Source organism: Dinoponera quadriceps, unplaced genomic scaffold (assembly GCF_001313825.1).
Source record: "Dinoponera quadriceps isolate SergipeBrazil2010 unplaced genomic scaffold, ASM131382v1 scaffold3035, whole genome shotgun sequence".
Lineage (NCBI taxonomy): Eukaryota > Metazoa > Arthropoda > Insecta > Hymenoptera > Formicidae > Dinoponera > Dinoponera quadriceps.
The window spans coordinates 240,980-262,247 of NW_014557093.1; the positions used below are offsets into that span (position 1 = coordinate 240,980).

Here is a 21,268-nt window from a genome sequence, read left to right on the forward strand (position 1 = left end):
AAAAGTCTCTTATCTTTTTCTGTGCCGCTTCGATACTGTAAATGGGAAATTACTGCCGTTTCCTCCACTCGAAGATTTAATCTAAAATTAAGTAAACTTGTTGTAGGATCAAATTTCGACACTCAGCCACTGATCGTCTTCGGGAAGAAACGGGCGTTAATAAAACGCGAATCTCTCCCGACTGCATCGCGAGTAACGCTTCCATTACTGGAAGATGCAACGTGGCATCGAGACGATTGTTTTCCTCCGACGCGCGAATCAGAAATTCGCGCGAGAATACGACACCTACCTTCTTCCCCTCTGAGTGTTTCAGGATAAGAGTCGCTCTTGTTCGCGGGAGGTCAAGAGCGTTGGATTAAATTCCTCCACGCGAAAGTTAACTCAAGGAACCCTCCGATATCTCTCTTTCTCTCTCTCTCTCTTCTCGTCGAGCGCTTTCTGACGAAGGAAGGTCCTTGTCTAGTTGGCCGCCGGCCAGAAGCAAATTAACCTAACGAGGAAAAGAGAGGCAGTTTTCACCGGAAATCACGCGGCAACGGCGGAGAGACAAAAAGAGATGGTGGAAAACGGAGGTCCCTCCCGGCGGAGGAATTTGTTGCCAATGCACGTTCTCTCTTTCTCTTTCTCGGGGCGGCGGGGGAGGGGGGGGGCGCCCACACCCACGACCGAATGGACAAGCCGGACCGGGGATTCGGATTCAATGGGACACCATTGTTATTTATTTTCCTAGGCGTGTTCTGGCACGGGTCCAGCGCGGCCCACGTGGCCGCGATTATTTATATAAAATCGCTCCGTGTGCGCCGGGATAGGGCGCCGTACTGGGCGTTAACGAGACCCCTGCCACACCGTTGTGCAATTCGGCACGTAGGGCCGCTGCTCTCCTCCACGGACACGACAAGTAAAAAGAACGTGGCGCCTCGCCGATGACACCGATAGCCAGACCCGCTCGTCGTGTGCACGCGTATGCATGCTTTTACGTTGATGACGCAGAACGTCCGGACGTGGCACGGCCGCGGAAGTGGCGCTCACGGTGTTTTCGCTTGAGATACGAGACGCCTCCAAATAATTTCTTTCTCCCCTGCGATCATTTACCGCCGAACAAGGTATACCTTTGTCTCTCTCTCACTCTCTCTTACACAACTTCGTTCTTTGTTAAATTGAAGTTTATGACATTGTCAGGGAACGGAGGCCAATCACACTTTTTGATGAGATTTAATTTCGATGTGCTGTCTTAAGTAGTAATTGGCGCCTGACTTGATGTAATCTCTCAATACCGAACTGAAATGTATTGGCGTTCTTTCAAGTGCATTACAGCAAGGCTTTGGAATAATTTACCTAAAGAGATAAGAGATACTCGTTCGTTGGACATTCTCAGGGTTAAACTCCATAATTATATTCAGTAAATGGAATAATGAGCACATCTAGAGATTTTTCCATATGAAGTTAGTTTCTTTCTGCTAATTTCACTTTCGGTTTGTTTTGTTTCTTTTTTCCCTTGTATAGATCAATTAATTATATCTCATACTGATATATTGATTATTATTTTCTGCGAAGTGATTCTTAGATTGTACTGTACTAAAGCGCTTGAGAGTTCACTGACCCAGAGCGCAAAATAAATAATGCTCTCTCTCTATTTTTATTATGCAGTTACATTATCAATTATCTTCTCTTTTAAATTTTTATCGTTCATTTTATTACCTGCTTATCTGCTGTAAGCAATTGATCATATTTCTTCTTACATTTGATATTCTACTTTTACTTCAATTTTACTTTCTTTTTTAATGTTATTATTATATACCATTCCATTTTCTTATTCTGACTTATATAAATACTTACTTTTTGGTCTTTAGAGGACATACTTTAGAACTGTAATAAACACCTCTCTCTCTCTCTCTCTTTTTCTCTTTCGCTCAGAGAGTTAATTATATTTTCGTTCGCGTTATCGTTACGGCGAGATTATCATTATTGTCACGAGTTGTCCGTTTTGAGGGTGGGAGAGCCGACTCGATATTTAGAATTACATAATGCCCAGCGTGTGAATCCCTGGCGACAAAATCCGTCGTGATATAAACTGACAATTCGCACGGTACCAACGAAAACATCTTGCCTCTCTAAGCCCCTCAGATGCGAATCGAGATTGGCTCTCTCGCGGCACGATACCCGTTATCAATCGGTGTTTAGTATCGCAGAATTAGTATCGCAGATTATAACTCGGCGGATCCCGCCGGTTGTGCGCGCGCGTGACGTTAAATATTGGGTGTACGCATTAGCCTTATCGGCCATACTATCTAATTTACCTATCAATAGGTACGCACTTACGCTCAATCTTAATCCTGATTTGTATCGCGCAGCCGGGAAAACCTTAGCGGGGTGCGCGGGGCCCGTCCACGGAGTCACGGTTGTCGCGCTGTACGGGTTTAGAGAGTTACAGGTTTCCAAAGAAAGAATCAGTCAGTCGGATAAATTAACGGGCCGCGAGAAGGAGCGGCGTGGTGGATTAACGGTGGAACGAGAGTGAAGTCCGCGGCCGCTTGAATAATTCATCGAAAAAATATTTTCGCTTAAAAGGCAGGCAGGAGAGATAAGCGTTGAACCTCGCGAACTGCATTGAAGCCGCCAATAAACCTCGCGCTCGGGCGGAATGCTAATATATTATTCGCCGGCGGGATTCCCCTCACGCGTGATATCGGCCGGACGAAAGCGAACTCCGCTGCGGCCGGGGATGCGGGACGCGATAGGATTAAATTAACCGCGCGTATATTGCTATCGGCCAACAAGTTTACGTCTTAATCACCGGATCGATTGATCTTAATCGGCGTGCCGTCCTTTCCCATAAATCTTGCGAGATCGTCGAGCAGCTTCCACAAACGCGGAGGTCCGCCCGGAGAGGAGCGATCCGCCTGGGAGATGACACGGGCAACATTTACGACGCTCGCGGATCGAGAACGACGGGGCGAGGTGATGGTGTTCGGGTTCTGCGATGGGTAGATGACAGACCTCTTCTATAGGTATCGTTCGATCGGGCGAATCGCCGAATTTGTCCGACTGGTGCAATTTTCAGAATAATAATATCGTCTTGTTGAAAGTGCACGGAGAAAGAATTAGAAAAGCTGTTCTCTCAACCTAATCGCGAAGGGGACAATAAAAAGTACATGGATCGTAAAACAGGCGTAAATTTCCCGCGTTCGTACATACACACACGCACGTACATACACGCATACGCACAATGGGCTATTCCGTTCTCGTTCTAGATTGTATTTTTGATCAAGCACGCGGAAAAAAGGGAATATTAAAACTGCGCCGTGCGGCATACCCATTGAAGCCCATACGCGCTCTCCTACATAACTTAACCGTCTCCACGTAGGTTCGAGGGCGTCCCGAAGCTTTCGAAGGATATTTCTGCGAAGGGAAACCGCTCGGCACGCCTCGTCGTCGTATTGTGTACGGCTCGGAAATGACGAAAGGGTAAATATAACGAGGGGGATGAATATTTATGGCGTCGCTCTCAATTGCTCCACTCGCGAGGGGGTTCCGCACGTGCATCGTGTCGGTGCATCGGGGATTCGCTTGAAAAAAGAGAGAGAAAGAGAGAGAGAAACGAGAAAGGAGAGGAGAAGATAGAGAGAGAATGAGAGGGGGAGAGAGAGAGACAAAGAAAAAGGAAGAGAAGATGGGAGAGAGGTGCATAACGAGTGAATATTTTCAAGAGAGAACACACCCCACCGCAGAGAGTATTCCGATATACGAACGGGGGAAATTTACGCCCGTTTTACGGTCCCGGTATATAATTGAGTTTCGTTTATTTTATGGTCTCGTATCCCGCTTTGCGCCACTCAGCGCATCGTAATGTCGGTAACGCTATTATTGTGGCGTGAGATACTTTCCGACAGGTTCTTTCGGCGATATCGGAATACGGCCGAGTCTCGTCTCGATGTCGAACAACGGGTTCCTGTGTACGTTTTCGCACGTCGTTCTCCGTGAAAGGACTTCTGCCGGGATTCTCCAACCGCTAATTACCGTTTTGTGTATATTGTGATGTCGCTAATGTGGAGCTTTCTTCAAAAGATGTGCCAGAATATATGATTTTGGGACGGCGACCCCGGCACAGTTAGCTAATGGATCTGAACTGAAGTGACAGGAAAGAACTGTGAAAAGCGAAACAGCATGTTCCGGAGATACGATGTCGGCGCTTTTCGGCGCTTTCTCAAAAGGACAGAACAAAGAGGGGCCCGGGTGGACCGAGATCAGAAACACAGATTGCCTTATTATTAGCCACGAAGGGGAATCTTTTCACTTGAGTTCTTTATCCCCTTCGGGCTGGTGACTGGCAGAATAACCAGAAAATCGGCTGACGCCAGCAGGAAATTTCGTAGTACTCATTGAATTTCCGAGTCTGCCACGGTTCCGCCTTTGCCGCTCTCCGTATCAGTCGAACACCGCGCGTTGGCTTCTTCTGGAATACATTTCGTGTCCCGGTGATTCTACGTTTTCTTACACGTTCATGCGCGACGTACCTCCGAAAAACCACCGAATCAGATAAATTATCGGTATTTACAAATCGCCGCGTTCTACAAGCGGCAAAAAGACATTCTCACGTTTCATAAACAACTCTGAAAAAGTTAGGAAGAAAAATTAGTTCAGAAATAATAAAAATCAAAGTTCTGTGATCTAAGATCGTAGATTCTAAGATCTGGTCGAGGATATGTTCATCAGTTGGCAGAAGGTGGGGAAGCAAGAAGAAGAAGAAAGAAGGTAGCTTCTTCATCGTCTCTTCATATCCCCCCCGCCGTCATCGCGGGTCTCCGGTAGCGCGTGCGAACGCGCGCCATCGATGACGTAGCGAATGCTGCTTCGCGCACGCTTTCGCACGTGGTAGCCGTGACGAGCGCAAAAGTTGTAAAAGGCGCGAATGCATATATCATGGAGGCGTAATGCAATATCGGGGCTTCTTGGCCCAGGGGCCGTTGCTCGTGGGCGCGCAACGGTGTAAGTATAAGTAATGCCTGTTATTTGCCTGTTATTAGTTTTTGCACCGGCCTAACTTATCGTCCTCGTAAAGTAGCGCACAATTACCTGCTGTCTCTACTGTGCGCGCGGCGACCTCCCGTATCACTTCCGAGAGTGTTTCTCCGTGAAATTACATTCGCCATAAAACGACGATAAGATAAATGGCGCGGAATCGGGAAAGGGAAATCACCCGAGGGAGCGGGGCGCGTAATCGCTCATAGGATATCGGTATCGGTTTTAGCGCCGTGACGGCTCATTTTATCGCCGATTTTTGTTTCTTCTTTCCTCTCTTTCGCACGCTCAATCGGGAAAGAAGAAACCTCCGCGAAATGCCGTCGGGGTCGAGGCGAGGACGCTATTTCTGACGATTCGCATAATATCTCTGTGGAAAAAAAGGAAAGTAAAAAAGAAGAACGCGCGCCGTTCGGATTAATTGCGCGCCGGCCGATGATTTACCGATCCTCGTGATGGATTTTCGAATAGTCGTCCCAGGCAACTCGGTGTGATAACGATCGGCAAAGCACCTCGACGTTACTCGCATTGCACAGTGACTAATGAGGAATCGAATTTTATCGGCGTGCAAAATTTCTTGCCTCGCGCGCAAACGAATGTCATAAATCACTCGGAAATCAGCGGAAATTCATTATCGTCATTGACGTCGCGAGTAATAATTTATAGCTCTATCACAACACGCGAGGCTCCTCCGTTCGAGATCCCGTGAAGATGGCCGCGACGGACCGGGAATTATTCGGTGAGTCAAAGCGACAGGTCGCTTCACGCGCCATCGAGCCACTCGTCGTGGGTCGCGAGTAAACTACGCAGCGCCGAGTGATTGAACCATTAATGCTCGGCGTTACTTACTTAGCGGCTGTTTCAAGTCACCGCACGCACCGCTACGGTGACTCTCGCCTCCCGGATTCCAGATCCGAAAACCATCATTTAGGATCCCTCGGAGATCATCCAGGCTGGAATAGTGTGTACTTCGCGTTATCGATTTAACGGATCGGCCTTTAACAGGGATCGACAATCTCGTCGGTAGGCTTTGTTCAAAATTACGAGTCGCTCTCGGGCTCTTGATTTTCAATTTTTCTTCTCCCCTCCTTCTCTCTCTCTCTCTCTTTTTCTCTCTCCCGTCCTTTCTTTCTCCTCTCCATTCGTGTAACCATTTAGGATCGGCGATATTTCCGGTTACGGTGTAGCCGCCGTTACGGATAATGACCCGATAAGGCCGTTCGCCGAAAAAGCGGTCGGTACACATTTATATGTATACTCACGGTTGGTCCAATTAAGACGAACCGGTAGCAAGACGATCACAAGATTCCGACGATTTTCGAAGATTTATCCGCGGCCAGTCGACGGCCACACACCAAATCAATAAGAGCTCGAGACGAGATAAATCCCATTCGAACGTGCTCGGTCGGGGAAAAGGTATATGTGTGTGTGTGTGTGTGTGTGAGAGAAAGAACGAGTATGTCAGAGTTGATGAATACGAAGTCGCGCCTCGCGGGATTTAATATTGTCCGAATACAAGCGCACTCGACTGTATTCGCGCGACTTCCAACGCGATTGGTCATTGTCATTACGTTAATTCTTCACGTCAATTGTTGACGTGTTAAATGTCGCGTGTAAATGCTCGTACCCCAATGTATGCCGAGATATCGATGTAATTTATTCACGTGTTATAAATGTGCACCAAAAATAGTCAACGATAGTTTGATCAATTGCGCGCGTTATAACGCATAAGAGGATATGAGACGATTTGACGTGATATAGTATGGAATTGGAACGATTTGGAATTGTTAGGATTTATTGTATTAAAATTACAACCCCTCAGTTCATTACAGCTCGTCAGGTTTTATGAAAGCTATTTTGAAATATAATCACAGTAGAATGTTAAATAAATGTGTCAACATTGTAGAATCGTTTATTATCACGCGTTGTAACGGCGCTAACGATGAAAGAACAGGAATATTCGCGACTCAGGAACACCTTTAAAGACCCTCGTGAGTGAAACGTGAAGCACATTTAAGGGTGCTGTCTACAGTAAGGCGTACAACAAAGGGTCTCACGCAGGTAACCGTTTATTCGGATCAGCCGAGGAGTCGAATGCCAGCGGCATTTACCCGGGTGAAAACAGCCGGGGGCGAGCACGAGGGTAGAGAGAGAGAGAGAGAGAGAGACCTAGAGTGAAAGTCCACCTGGTGCTTCCGTTTCTCCGTGTGAGCGAGGAACAGCAGGGGCGAATAACGGGGCGGCGTAATGCGCGAAAAACCGGCGATGGAATTTCCTCCCGATTTTCTCCGAAGGGCGTTGCGCGCTATGTTGGTGGCCAGCCGGCATATATCCGCACATAAATCCAGCCACGACGGACGGGCCACGGTGGCGATTAAAAGAGAAGTCGCAGCGGCCACAATGCTGCGGGCTGTCGGTCGAATATTTACTGAGGTCAGTTCTTCATTGTCGCGAGCGACTCGCCGGCGATTCAGCCGGCTCTCTCCTCTTCCCGCTCGGCTCCTCGCATTTTTCGCTGTTTGACACTTTCCGGTACGTAGACACTGGACTTAGGAAAAGTACACAGGGACGCGGAGAGAGAGAGAGAGAGAGATGAGGCGGTATGCGCTATAAATATCTCCACGTGGGAGGGATTTTGAAACGTCGATGACGCGTCTTGCACACGACGACGATGACATCGATGGTGATAATGGCGAGAATAAATATCGATTACAATAATGATATCATCTGACATATTTCGCTGTAACTTTTTTTTCACGTATCCGAAAGGCACGTAAAGATACAACGACCAAATGTGACGGAAAAAATAACGCGCGTAATCGCGATCGCATCATGATCGGGTGCTCGCGCATTAAACTTTCTCGGCCGGATTTGTCAAAATCGAGACGCGATCGCACGGCTATTCTGATTATGCAACACGCTCCTTGCGAGAAACCGTCCGACCGTCCGAGTATGGAAAGCAGAATCCTTTCTCTCTCTCCTTCCTCCTCCGTGTCCCTTCCCTTTCAGAAGAGAGAGAAAGAGAGACTCGGTTTTCTCTCATCCGTCCCCTGGTATCCTCGGATGGCCGCCGCTGGCTCTTTCGGAATTGTCGGACTTTTCCCCACGCGGGGCGGTATTGCCACGGCGGCCAATTTGCTGAATGGACGTCTCCAAGTCACTCCTCTTTGAAAGACCAGAATAACCACCTTTTAAAGCTCCTTTAAATGGAGGCGCGCTCCGAAAGAAAGCTGCGCGGCGAATGTAAAGGGGATACGAACCGAAAAAGGTTGATCCACGCCACACGACAAAGAATTCGCAAGCGATGAGCCGGCATAATAGAATTCCGGACGGACTCTATCTCCGACGTTACGATCCGGCAATTCCCGAGGAGGGATACTCACGCCTCGTCGGCAAGAAATTTGGAAACTACACCTGCTGCAATCTAATTCGCTCCGCATCTGAGAACGTGAGAGATGGGACGGCGGATTATTGTCTTAACCGTGCGATCATTACCGCACGATAGTCGGTATTTGCGCGATTCGGACATTAGAAGCAGCGTGCAACGCAGCGTTTAATCCGGCCGCGCCGAATAACCGGAATAACCTCGGAGTTTGATGAACGCAACGATGCGTGGCATAATAAGGATAATGAAGCGTACGCGCGTCTGATCCCGAAGTGCAAGATTCGCGATACGTGCGAACGCGCAGCGGCGCCAAGCGCGCCGCCCGGTGCCGACGAAACTTGACGGGGTCGCGGGGAGGTAGCGACCGGGCGCGGACGGGAATTCTTCTTCTAATATATAATCGCCAGCATTAATACACTCTCGTGGACATTCGTTTTAACGAGGGCGGCGCCGCTGCGGGCCACAAAGCGCGCGTGTGCGACGCGCAGGTGAAGCAACGCCCGGGAAATAGACCGGCCAGGCCCGCCAGCGGGAGAAATGCGCGGGAACCTGTCCAGGGCAGGCCGGTAGATAAGCAACTGCGAGATAAGATACGCTAATTGAGAGATCTTAATTGGAGGAGGCTGCGCGCGGACCCTCATTTCCGGCGCGCGGGCACACCGCCAGCGGTCGCCACATTCGTGGATACACCGCTCGCCTCCTCCAATTCTTCGAACCGGGCATCACGGAGGTGTGTGCGGAAGCTAACCACGTGGAAGTTGCAGCAGTTAAGTCGTGCAACCTTCTATCTTTCATATGCTCCTGATAAGAATCTAAAATTTCCGAGGCATCGGGAATCTATGGAAATTCAGTTTTAATATTAGGAGAACATGATGACCAAGGAGGTTAAGTCGTGCAACCTCTTATCTCATTATATTCTCCTGATAAGTATCTGAAAATTCCGAAGCGTCGGGAATTTGTGGAAACTCGGTTTTGATATTAGGAGAACATGATGACCGAGGAGGTTACAGGAGTTAAGTCGTGCAACCTTCTATCTTTCATATTCTCCTGATAAGAATCTAAAATTTCCGGGACATCGGGAATCTATGGAAAATCAGTTTTGATATTAGGAGGACATGATCAACGCGGAGGTTGCAGGAGTTGCGAGGAGATTTAAACTTAACCACGCGGTCAGTGACCAGCCGTCCGCGTATGCGCATCACGTTGTTAGCAGCCAGCACATACGCATCATTTTTTTTTTAATACTTTTTTTATATTTTAAGTATAATTTTGTTAATATTGTTATTTAATTTACGATTATTTTGTATAATATTATTTCATTATTACGGGATAATTATATACGCTCACACATGCAGTATTGAAATAAAGTACAATACGTAATAAATATTTGTGCGGGACTGGTTCGTCTCTATGCTATCCTTTCCTCTCGTTGCGATACAGCCAAATCTCAGGCGGCCTTCGCATATATAATACAGCAGTCAAACACTATAACATCTTTCCATCAAGCATCCGCTCAGTATCCTTCCTTTAAGCTTCTCGTTCTGCCAGTACGTTCTGTTAGCATGTTCTGCGAGTAATTACATTCTTTTGCGCTTTAATTAATTTTAATTAGTTTACGTTTAGACAAGGCAAGGCAATAAAAACAGATGTTTAAATACTGTGTCTCGACTTTTGATAGTCGCTATTACTTTATATCATATTATCTATTATCTAACTTAGTCAACCAATAGTTATTATTACTATTATTACTATTGTTATGTAATTGGTGGAGCGAATGAAACGGTCGCAGCACTCGAGCTCGAGATATCTCGCAGCGAGAGATCGCGTAGATTTCAAATTTAGTTACACGAGTCTCATGATCGTAATCTTAAACTTCTCGTGCCGCTGACTGGTGCGCGTATTTCGTGTGAAATCCCGGGGCACAAACCCGCCCGGACGAAAGCGGATTGCAGGTATTATCCGGTAAGATAGAGTTTCCGATGGGGGAGCACGAAAGCGCACGCCTCTAAGAAGGTAATCTCGGGATCTGGATGCGGGAACTTACGCACCGTGGAACATTGTCGACCTACTATCCGGTGACGCGTGAATGTACACGGCGAGGGGTTAAGGAAGGCTGAGGAAAGGAAAGGGGTACGCTACGACGATTTCAGCGTGGAGGGGAGCGAGGTAGACGCGGACTTTGTGTGCGGGGATAAGGAGGGTGAGACCCGACGACCGTTTTCGTCGAGCCGATCTTTAAACGTTAAATGCTCGCGCGAGAGATAGTGAGATACGACGCGAGATATTTGTGGGAAACAGCGCGGAAAATAGAAATTACCTGTCCACATCCGTCAGTCTCACCTTATTTTATTATTAGAGAGTTAACTAAATTTTTGTTGTGCTGTATGGACAGTCAATTCTTACCTGTGAGAGCTAGTTTTTAACTGCGAGGGAGCTACTACTTTCCTTCCTGTGAGGGACGTGAGGATGGCGAGAAGCCGTTACAAGATTCATGAAACATCCTGCTGCCTCTTCTCCCCCCCCCCCTTTTTCCCTGTGTAGAAAATCCTGATTCTTTCTCAACCACCGCTGCAAATAGAGAGACGAGCCCTTGGTTCGGCTGTTGTCGCCGCCGCCGCTCGCCATCAGGACGTGTTTGATTTTGGCTTTCGGTCTCTCTAGACGCCTCGAGTGGATGGGGCAAGTACATTGAGAGTCTCACGAATCCATCACCGGCGGAGATTCGGCGCTCCCTATGAACTCGAATTCCTTTCACGGCGGGATCCTCTTTCCCGAAACCGCCATTAAGACGTGATCCATAGCCGTCCGTCCCCTTCTCTCTCGCGCGGTTTACGTAATTATTGTTACGGATAAACCCGTTGCTGCCGCCTCAGCGAGAAGTCATCTAACGTATCGCGAACGAGCTGCGGGCGAGCAGACTGTCGCGAATTCTCAAAATTCTTCGGGGCGGGGGAAGTGTGAATGTGAGTAACCGTTTATACGTGTATATCGGAGTTGTGACATTACGCGCGGGACAAACCCGTCTCGCTCGTTCGCCCCTCACCCCTCCCTACCACCCCTCTTGCAAAAGCGTCCGCACGGTTTGCATAACTCGTTGAACCGAATCATACATGTCCGCTACTTTATCGTTTTCGAGACTGGTTTAGCTACCGGCTCCTTCACATTATCGTTTTGCGCGCCCGAGGATTATTAGGTCATTAGGTGGATAAGGACACAAGTCGACAAGTGACAATAAAAATGCGAACGAAAGAATAGCAGTGTATGAGCGTGTATTTGACAGTGTTTTTCTTTTCTCGTACGGCGGCACACATTATTAGAATTCGCAGTACGTATGCGATTTAAGTTGGAATGTTATATTATTGCTAGTTGCTGCCGGGCGTGCCATGCTCGTTCGTAATAGGCTGCCGTGCGCATCGTAAATAGGATGTTGAGTGCGTGTATTTGTATATCGTGTACATGTATGCACGTATTCGTGTGTTCGTGTAATGTGTGTATGTACGTGTTTGTGTGGAGTTTCGCGCTGCAGCCGGGATGATTAACGTGGAGCAGCGCGAGGGCGCGATCAAAACCGATCTAATTCCCCGTCTCGGGTGCGACGGTCGTTGAACGTCGGCCAGTTACGAAAGTGGCTCCCGGTCCTGCTCGTAGAAAAATCTCAGTTCGGCTGATTGGCCGTCGTCCAAAGCGCGACGCACCTGCAAAGCCCGATCAGTCCCCCCCGTCACGGTCATCCCCGTGGAGACGCGCACACACGAGCACAGCACGCCCGGGGTACATCGACACATCGATTTAGTGGGTAACGGGTGGGGCCTCTATGTTACAACGCGAATTACAGTGTAGAATATCATCATCGTCGTCGTTCGTTATACAACAATTATCGTAATAATTATTATTATCATCATTGTTTCATTGTGTGTTATCGATCGTCATCGGGTGTGCCTAAGACAAGTCGGTATTAAATATCTTACAATACACATCATCTTTTTCATATATTTATTTATATATATAATATTTATATATACTTTACCTTTTTCTTTTTTTTATTTATTATGTATACTATCTACCTAAAGGGTATTCAGATTCATTTCTTGTGTTCCGTTCGTTTCATCTGCCGTTCTGGTTCGTCGATGGTGAGAAAGTAAAAAAAAGGAGAGGGAGGAGGGGAGGGGGTGCGGGATCGGGACGGGTGAATGACGGCCTTGATGCCTCGCAATCGAGTCACGCGGCGATGAGAGGCAGGACGTTCGCAACGTCGACGTTCGTTACGCCGACGAGACGTACGGAGACGAACGAAATTGTCGCTAATATAAAAATAGTTAAACAAACGGGGGTGTGTGACGCCAAAAAGGATCGACGAGAAATGTTTTTCTCTTTCCGGATCCCGCAATCAAGCTCGGGATGACTCGATCACGGGCACTCGTCGATGGGGTCGCGAGAATGACGCTGGTCAGGGAATCGCTTACATTTCACGTCTTTTTTTTTTTTCGTTACACAGGACGACAATCGGTGACGAAGTATCTCGCTTTCGAGGAGACTCGCATACTCCATAAAAATTATTCCGCCGTTCTTTCCGCATCGCCGTAAACGCCGCGGTGTGATTCTCTGCACGTCGCTACGTGACGCTATACGCTTATACACATACAAAACGAGTTGGTTAATTCTTCATTTTTTTTTTCCGAGGCGGAGTTACAATACCCATATTACAATACAATACATATACACATTAGATTAGTTATCTGTTATTAAATTAAGCGTCGGATTTTATACTTTTTTCTTTCTCGTGATCAACTGCTGGCGTTTAATTTCTGTTTACACGCGACACATCTTATCGTGCTTAACCTGCACTCGCCACGTGCCGATAAACGAATCACCGAAAAGAGCAAGATTTCAATGTATCATTACGATAAAAAAAGGAGAAAATTTCCGATGAGAAAAAGTGCAGAAACCAATTGTATCCCGAGATGTGAAGAAAGTATCGTTCGAAGGGAACAGAGGTGTCTCGAATTTATACACGAAACGCGTCGCGAAATTACATCTTCGATTCGTCGTACGAAACGTGGCGTTACTACGTGCGTATTGCTCCCTACTTTTTTTTTTAGCGACACATACAAACATTATCCGTAGGAATAAGCTTCTCTATGCATTGCCACTCGTATGCAATTCGATTAATCAGGTATTGTTTGAGTATTTCTTCAGGCATTGTGTGTGAAAAGCGTGAGTTTTGATCATTGAAACGAGCAAGAGGACGCGAAGTAAGAAGTAAGTGATGAGTCTGTAAGTGAATTTCGGTTGATCGGAAACGTTAATTAAAAGTTGCGAAAAACACGCGTGATTCGAATACTGCTCCCTGTTGTGGCGTGTTTTAAACGTGCAAACACGCAGGTAAATTATCGATCGCTGCACTGAAAAAATGAGTTTGCTCGGATCTATCTGACAATGGACGAGCAAACGCGTTTTGGCTGAAGAAAACAAAATTTCCAGCTTCATCAACCTAATTTGATTCTTGTAACCAAAAATTCGATATCCTCCAATGAGAACGCGTTTGGTTGTCCGTTGGTCAGGTAGATCCAACCAAACTCATTTTTCCGCGTACATTTGGACACACGCGAAATTTCCAAAATAAAATTACCTTTTCGGTGGAAGAATATAAATAAGTGACAAGCGGAAACGAAATCTACCCTCGAGAGCAAAAACAATCGATGATATCGCATTGAACGTTTGTGACATAATGTTGCGCATTAAATGACCGTATTAAGGGACGCGACTGACAACGAGGATAAGAGGGCGGGGGAGAAGAAGGGTAAATGGTGAGCAACGAAAACGATACATAATACATACACAGATAAAAACATAAAGAGAGAGAGAGAGAGAGAAAAAGGGGGAGGGGGGGGAGAGAGAGAGAGAAAGAAAGAAAGAAAAAGAGAGAGAGAGAGAGAGAGAGAGCAGCATACAAGGGAAACGAAGGGGGGTTTATCTTGGGCGTCTCAGCTTTCGTAGAATCTAAACGTGGTTTCAATAAATAAGCTACCTAGGGAGCGATTTCTTTTTTTCATTTTTTTTTTTTTGGGGAGAAGGGACAGGCGCAGGCCTTACGTGGTGAGTCTGCGAAGACGAACCGCTCCAGGGAGAGACGGCACCACCTCGTGCAAGTTGAAACGACGGCGCAACAACGAGGGCTGGGGTGGCGGCCGGGGCTGTAGTCGGAAACAAAAACACAGAGACGAGAGAGAGGTAAGGCCGCGCGCGAGAAGTTCCCGCCGACGAGGATGGGTGCGGGGGACCCGGTGCCGTTCCCCCTGGACGTTCCCTTCGCCGAGTCGCCACCGCGTCATTATATTCACGTCGTCTAGCCTAATAATACAATCTGCGATAGCGTTTCTAAGGATTAAGTTTTTCTTCATTAACGATAATGCATTATATTACACACACTCACACACTTTCCGAAGGCGAATTACGTACGCACGCAGAATGCACACAAATCTAATATACGCTCTCACGTGCGCGGAACGCGCAGTACGAACCGTTTCGCCGTTCTCCCGCGCTATTTCGCGGTCCTTCGGTCCTTCGAAGGTGCGGAGAAGCGCCTCTCGAGGAGGTAACTTTCGACGTTCGCGGTGGGAACCTCGGAGACGGACGTACGAGAGCGCGTCGGCTCGATCATCGAATCGTCAACGGCCGACGGGACCCTCTTATTAAAGGAAAACTCGAAGTCGACCGTCCCACCCCCGCCGGTCCCTCCCTCGGTTCCCGACACGATCGGGCGCGAGAGTTCGTAACCCACGTCGGCGACGGTAAGGTCTGCGCGTCAGTCGCGAGCACGCACACATTATTCATACACGCGGGCAGGCACGCACGCACGCACGCTACGTTAGGCGGCGTAATTAGCACAGCGAGCGGGAGAGTCTTGCGCGGCGTGAGCTCTACTGCGCAAGCGGGCGTAAGAGCGACGACGTACGAGCGTCCGCGACGACGTGACAAATATTTCCTCGTGTCGGAGCAGCGGCGCTGAGAGAGCGCGCGCTTCAAATCGCCCAACGGAGATCCGTAGGATCCGGCGATCGTGATTTCCTCTCTGTCTCGCGCGGCCGGAAGTGAATTTTCCCCGCGGCGGAGAGAGGGATTATCAATCGTGAACCGAGGAAGAGTCAGCGATTACAGACCGAGAGAGTCGTCAATTTGAAATCGAATTTGGAAGCCGAACGCGCGTCAATTTGCTCGCCCGAGTCGCGAGCCGGAGGTGCGAACTTGCTACGCACACACTCACCTTGTTGTTGTTCGTCGGGCAACGGTTTGAGGCTGCGCTTTATTTCTTTCCGCCAATCCGCGTGCACGCGTGATCGCGAACTCCGTCCGGCCGCATTGACGAAACGCGCCGATGCACCTCGGGAGAATCGAGGCGAATTTGCGAATTGAAAGTGACGTACTTGACGGTTGATCCGGTTATTAATTCCGGGAATTGTCTCACGATCTGACCGGAGAATACGGATCGAGCACGGATCACCTGTGCCCGGGGGACAAGGGGGGAAGGGGGGGGGGAAACACATGTGTTCGCCGGCGTGCGCCGTCCGCGCGTCTCTTCGCGCTACATTCGCGGACCGGTGACCGCGCTCGAAGCACAGCAGCCGTTCGGTTGCGCTACGCACGATATCTACGTAACCGTGAATCAACCTCCTGTTGTTCTCGGTTGTTCGCCGAACGATCCGACCGGGCAACAACGGCTCGAGCAAATTTGCATTGGCTGGCGCGCGCGGTACCGCTCAACGCGCAGTATCGAGTGTGAAAAAGAAGTATACTAATTGGCCACGCGCTTCGTCATAGGGATGAAAACAAGGCGGGAAGGAGGAAATAGATAGAGGAAAACAGACAGGTCGCGAGAGTGAATAAAAAAGGATGGACAGAAGGACGGGGGAGGGAGGGGGAGAACGAGAGCGATTCATCGCGCGAACCAAACTCACGGGGGAATCAACGATAAAAAAGAAACGCTCTTATCGTTATACATACTTGCCTGAAGGGGGTCAGTCGGGGCAAGTGTAAATCGAACTTAACCGCGTGAAATTGAGATAGCTTTATATATCAGCGGGAACATCCGCGCGCTTCCGCGCGCACGCTTCGTCCCCCCACGATCCGGACGCGCGTTATCTCCGACGACGGCGGCTTCTTCGAAGGCGGAAGCGGCCATCGGCGCAGCTAACGGCGAGCGTGGGTGTGTTATGCTTAATGCCCGGAGCGTGCCGCGCCCTCGCTCAGCCTCGCGACCGATCGAACGAATACATGGGTGCTTCGAGTCGCGACTCACGGGGCGCCGCTAAGTGGGCTCCTGACATCCCGACCGGTACGGCTTCCACCAGCGTATTTGGCAGTCTGATCTCAGGTTCTCACGGGGTATGGAGGAGGCAGTCTTGATCGGCGAGCTCGTTACCCGTTGTTGGCGGCTCTCATTACTTGCTGGCCTGGACGAAGCAGTTCTCCGACCGTCTCCGGGGCGCCGAGTTCTTCCCGTTCTGCCGCTGCTTCCAGCGATTCCTCAGGTGCCGCTGGCGGTGCGGGGGCGTTTGGACGTGGTCCCTCGCGCTGTCGGCCTGCAGCAGGAAGTTCTTCGTGGCCCTCGTGACCGGCGACGGTTTCCTCGAGACGGGGAACGGCTCCCGCGGCTCCATGCCGCCCATCTGCGCGTTCACCAGGCTGTTGTGGTGGCTTATGTCGACGTGGGGGTTGTACTTCATGAAGTTGAAGCACTCCTTCCTGCCGTGGGGTCTCTTGATCGGCTTGCCCCGGCTGTTGAAGCCGATGTACCGCGTCTTGTCGACGACGCTCCTGTAGCTGAGATACTGGTCGCGGTACATCTCGAAAAACTGGCACATCGGTCCCTTCTGCTCCTTCGGCTGCAAAGTAAACCCGCCAACGGTTCACGATATACACACTACTTGTGCCGTCTCGGCGTTCGCGAGTCGCCGGCGTTGAATTGGAATTGTCAGTCTGACGTTCGGAAGATTCGACGAGATGTCATTTGTGCACAGAGTGTCCGATCATTTCCTCGGTATGTGGATAGAACGAGTGAAATTAAACGGTAAAGTCAACGTACCATTTTGCAAAATTTGGAAGGGGAGAATCTCAGACACCCTGTGCATTGCAATATCATTCGTTATTATTATTATTTCAAATCAATTGCTATATCAATCTCCGCGAAATGTTAAAAGTATCCCCAGAAATCTGGGAATTTGTCGGGCTCTCGCGATCGCTGAAGCGATTGAAATCGGGAACTCCGAATAAAGTGATAGATTCGCGTACAACTTTGATCACTACCGGCATGAGGACTGCTTAAAGTTACCGCGGACAAATTGAGAGGCACTTAATGCCTACGATGAGTCGAGTAATCTATTGGACTTTAACACACGTCGCGATCGTCGGAGCCTTAAATCATCGGACAGTTAATGGCCCGATTTCTAAATTACAGCCTCGCACGCGAATGATGAATAGAAATTTACGAACAGCGAGGCGCGCGCGTAAATCTACCTGCTCGCTCGCGGGATGATGAAGTACGTCTACTAATTGGTAGGAAAGTAATTACCAAGGCAACAAGTTTCCACCGCTTGTTGAAACAAATGTATCGCTGGCTCTTCTCCGCATAGATGTACAGCTGCCTGCTGAAATCCTCCGATCGCGTAGTGAGTTCCTCTGTAACACGAGAAGCACAAGGGAAAAAGGCTTTATTATACGCGCCGAAAAAACGACGGAGCGTCGACACGACGAATTACTGTTCACTCGAGAATTCCCTCCCGTCGATATAATGATTTGTCGTGAGAATCGCGAGAAGATCGTTTCTAGATTTATCCTCCGCTCCGGGAATGAGGAAAACGGTGCCCCACGTCGCAGGGAATTCGGCGGTACTCGCGGCAGGGCTCGAAAGATCCTTGCGCGACTTGCGATTTTCACCGGCCACGGAGGAGAGTCCCTCTCGATCACGAAGGAGGGACAGGATGCACAAAGCGAACCGTTTTGTGCCTCGGTATGCGCGCGCTGGCATATTTCCGAGAAGAGACCTCGTCGAGGTTTATGGCGCGAGTTGTACCTACAACGACGACGGGGCCCCTCTCTATACCAGGCGCTCTTCGGCACCGAGAAAAGAAGAAAAGACTCGGGTTGCCGCCGAGGCTAGTTGGTGCTAATGAAGGAGGCACAGACCGTCCGGTGTGTGCTTTGCCACTTAGCGGATCCTGTCGTGCCTCGACCCCGTGCTGCACGTTGCACCGTGCGGCCGGTGCAGTACGGTCTCTCCTTTCTTCCTCTCTATCTCCCGGCCTCTTTCTCGCTCCCTCGCCCCCGTGTGTCCTTCTATCTTTCCTACCTGGTGTTACGAAATTCTGTCGAGCGAGAAGCAGGCGCCCTTTGTCCGCCGGGTGAAGACGAGAAAAAAAGGACTAACCGGGTACAGGTGCGCGCGCGCGGTTCTCGTCTTCTTTTTTTTCCATTTCAGTTCCGGCGCGAGAAATATCCGCCGACGTGCTCTTTGCCGGTAACACATCGTCAGAACTGGGTCGACCGATCCTCTTTTTCGTCACCTGACTCCTTTTTCCTCGTCTCTTGCTCGAGAGCGAGAAAGTGCGTGAATCGTTCGTAACGCGCGATTATATTCCTACGATATTAAAATCAAAAGTCAATTCGTCTCAAAAGAGAAAGAGAGAGAGTTGCGACGTGCGCCGGTTCCGTCCGTGATGGCAATACGATTGTAACAGAAAAACAAAAGTTTCGCGCTCTTCGGCTAATACGTTTGTCCAGAGCCGATCGCAACGTTTCTCGGAAACTTTGTGACGGAAAGCGCAATCTCGAGATCGAGTGTTTGTCCGAGTCCGCGGACCACTAGTGCGGCATGAGCTTCAGGAGTATAGAGAAAATGAAGGAGACGAGTCTGCAGGGTGGCCCATTTGCCGGAGCCTCGTTAAATTCAAGTGGTTCTCGTCGAATGCTCTCCCAACATCGAAATCAAGAATGTCCCCGAACTGCATCGTAAAGCCCTTCTTCGACCACCTCTGTCTCTCTCACCTCTACTATCGTTTCCTTACCTGCGCCTCACCTTCTCTTTCGTCGCTTCCCGCCGGTCTTCGTGAACGAGAAAGAAAAGAATAAGGGAAGCGAGATGCAGAGAGAGAGAGAGAGAGAGAACTTAATCTCAAACTGCTGTCTCGCAAGCCTATCACGGAGCGTAGTCTCCGCCAATTAATCGCGCCAGTTATGCTAATTAATTGGATCTACCTTGCAATGGGACGCCAATTTCGATAGTGTCGCGAAGAGGGACAAACAATTGTCTTCGCTGTTCTTTGGTTAACTCTGTATGGTCTACACAAGGAATGCTCATGTTTTACGGGTTACGCGTCTTTAAACATGGAACCGCAGCGATTGTCACCTCTCCGACTAATCGATGAATAATTATTATAATTGACAATTAGTGAGACTCAGCGTGATTTTGATTATTGCAAAACCGTATTGTTCATTAACACTGTAACAGATGTCAATTACCCACATTAAGTCTTCACATTAAGTCTTCAAGTGAAGAAAACGAAAATAATCCCCTATTTGTAGCATCGAAAGAGCAATAGAAGATCTAACGAAGACTTAATGCAGAAGCAAGTAGAACTAAAAATTTCAACTCGGGCAGTCTCGAAGCTTCCCAGTCACATTATCGAAGCGAGAATCGCACGAATGATGCAAGACTGTGGAAACTTGGGCATAGCCCGAGAAGCTGGCGCGAATCGACTCGCGGAATACGCGTAACATGATAACACGAGCCTCACGAGGGTTGAACACGAACGAGTCAGAAACTATCGAGTGTGAGCGTCGATGCTTGTCTTCCTTCCGGTCCGTGACACCGGAATTTTAGTATGCGCCGTGCAATATCTGCGGCACAATGGCGGAAAAAGATACGATGATAACAACCCGATGGCAGCAACGTTACCGTGCTCACAAAGCCCCATTTCTCCCTTCCAACTCGCCAACTCTCCTTCTCCCTCACTCATTCTCTCTCCCCCTCTCCCTTTCTCTACGTGTTTGCTCGTTCCAGTTACCCATTACCGAACTTCCACATTTCCGGTGCTTCGTCGTCGGCGACCGAAGCAATCGCAGCGAAACTCTGTCGCTTCGTCTCGAAGCGATGGTTATCGTCATCGAAGAAAGGAAGCGAGACCGGCGCGCGCCATTCGAGTGCTGACGCGTTTGTTAGTAAGTTGCCAGACGCGCGGAGTTTCGCGACAGGCGCATTGATTTCAATCTTCCATCTGACGGATCTCCTCGGCCAATGAATCTCTCCTCTCTCTTTCTCTCTCCCTCGCAGTACCGGAGTGTAAGACGAGTACGATAAGTGATTTCAGCGAATGCCGTAGTGCTACACGATATTCCATACTATTTTCGCGAGATAGAATTAATGAGACGGACGACGCGAATAATCTCGAGAAAAGTACGACGTACTTGGGAACGTAAAGACGGAATACTCCGAATTACTTTCTGGCTATTGAAGAGACAAGTAGAAACCAGAATAATCGATGAGAATCAAGACGGTCGTAAAACAGAACATTCGCTCCCAACCGCGGCCCGCCGGGCATTTCCCGACGATTTATACGATATACATCTGATATCCCGTTTGGAAAATGTAAAATTCCCGGTGTAAGGGGGACATTCCAACGCGAGACTTATTTGGAATCGATCGATGCAACATATATCTTAGCGGAGGATGCCACGGCGGAATTTATTCATGGCGCACTCGCAAGCACGGCGGCGCGTATGAGGATGAAGAGAGGAAGCCACTAAATTTTTCGCTTCAAACCTCTGTCTTCCCTCCCTCAACTTCCCCCTTACTCCCTGCCCCCTCCCCCC

General features: G+C 49.0%; 1 protein-coding gene across 1 annotated transcript in view; it reads right to left on the reverse strand.

The window, feature by feature from the left end:
* Positions 1-15,945: 15,945 nt before the first annotated feature.
* LOC106748616 (fibroblast growth factor 18) overlaps positions 15,946-21,268 on the reverse strand; it is a 62,311-nt gene continuing 56,988 nt past the window's right edge. The window contains exons 4-5 of the mRNA XM_014627314.1: positions 17,973-18,079; positions 15,946-17,286 (exon numbers count right to left, since the gene is read on the reverse strand). Of these exons, the coding sequence (XP_014482800.1) occupies positions 16,843-17,286; positions 17,973-18,079 (551 nt within the window). The 3' untranslated portion in view covers positions 15,946-16,842. The remainder of the gene's footprint in view (positions 17,287-17,972; positions 18,080-21,268) is intronic.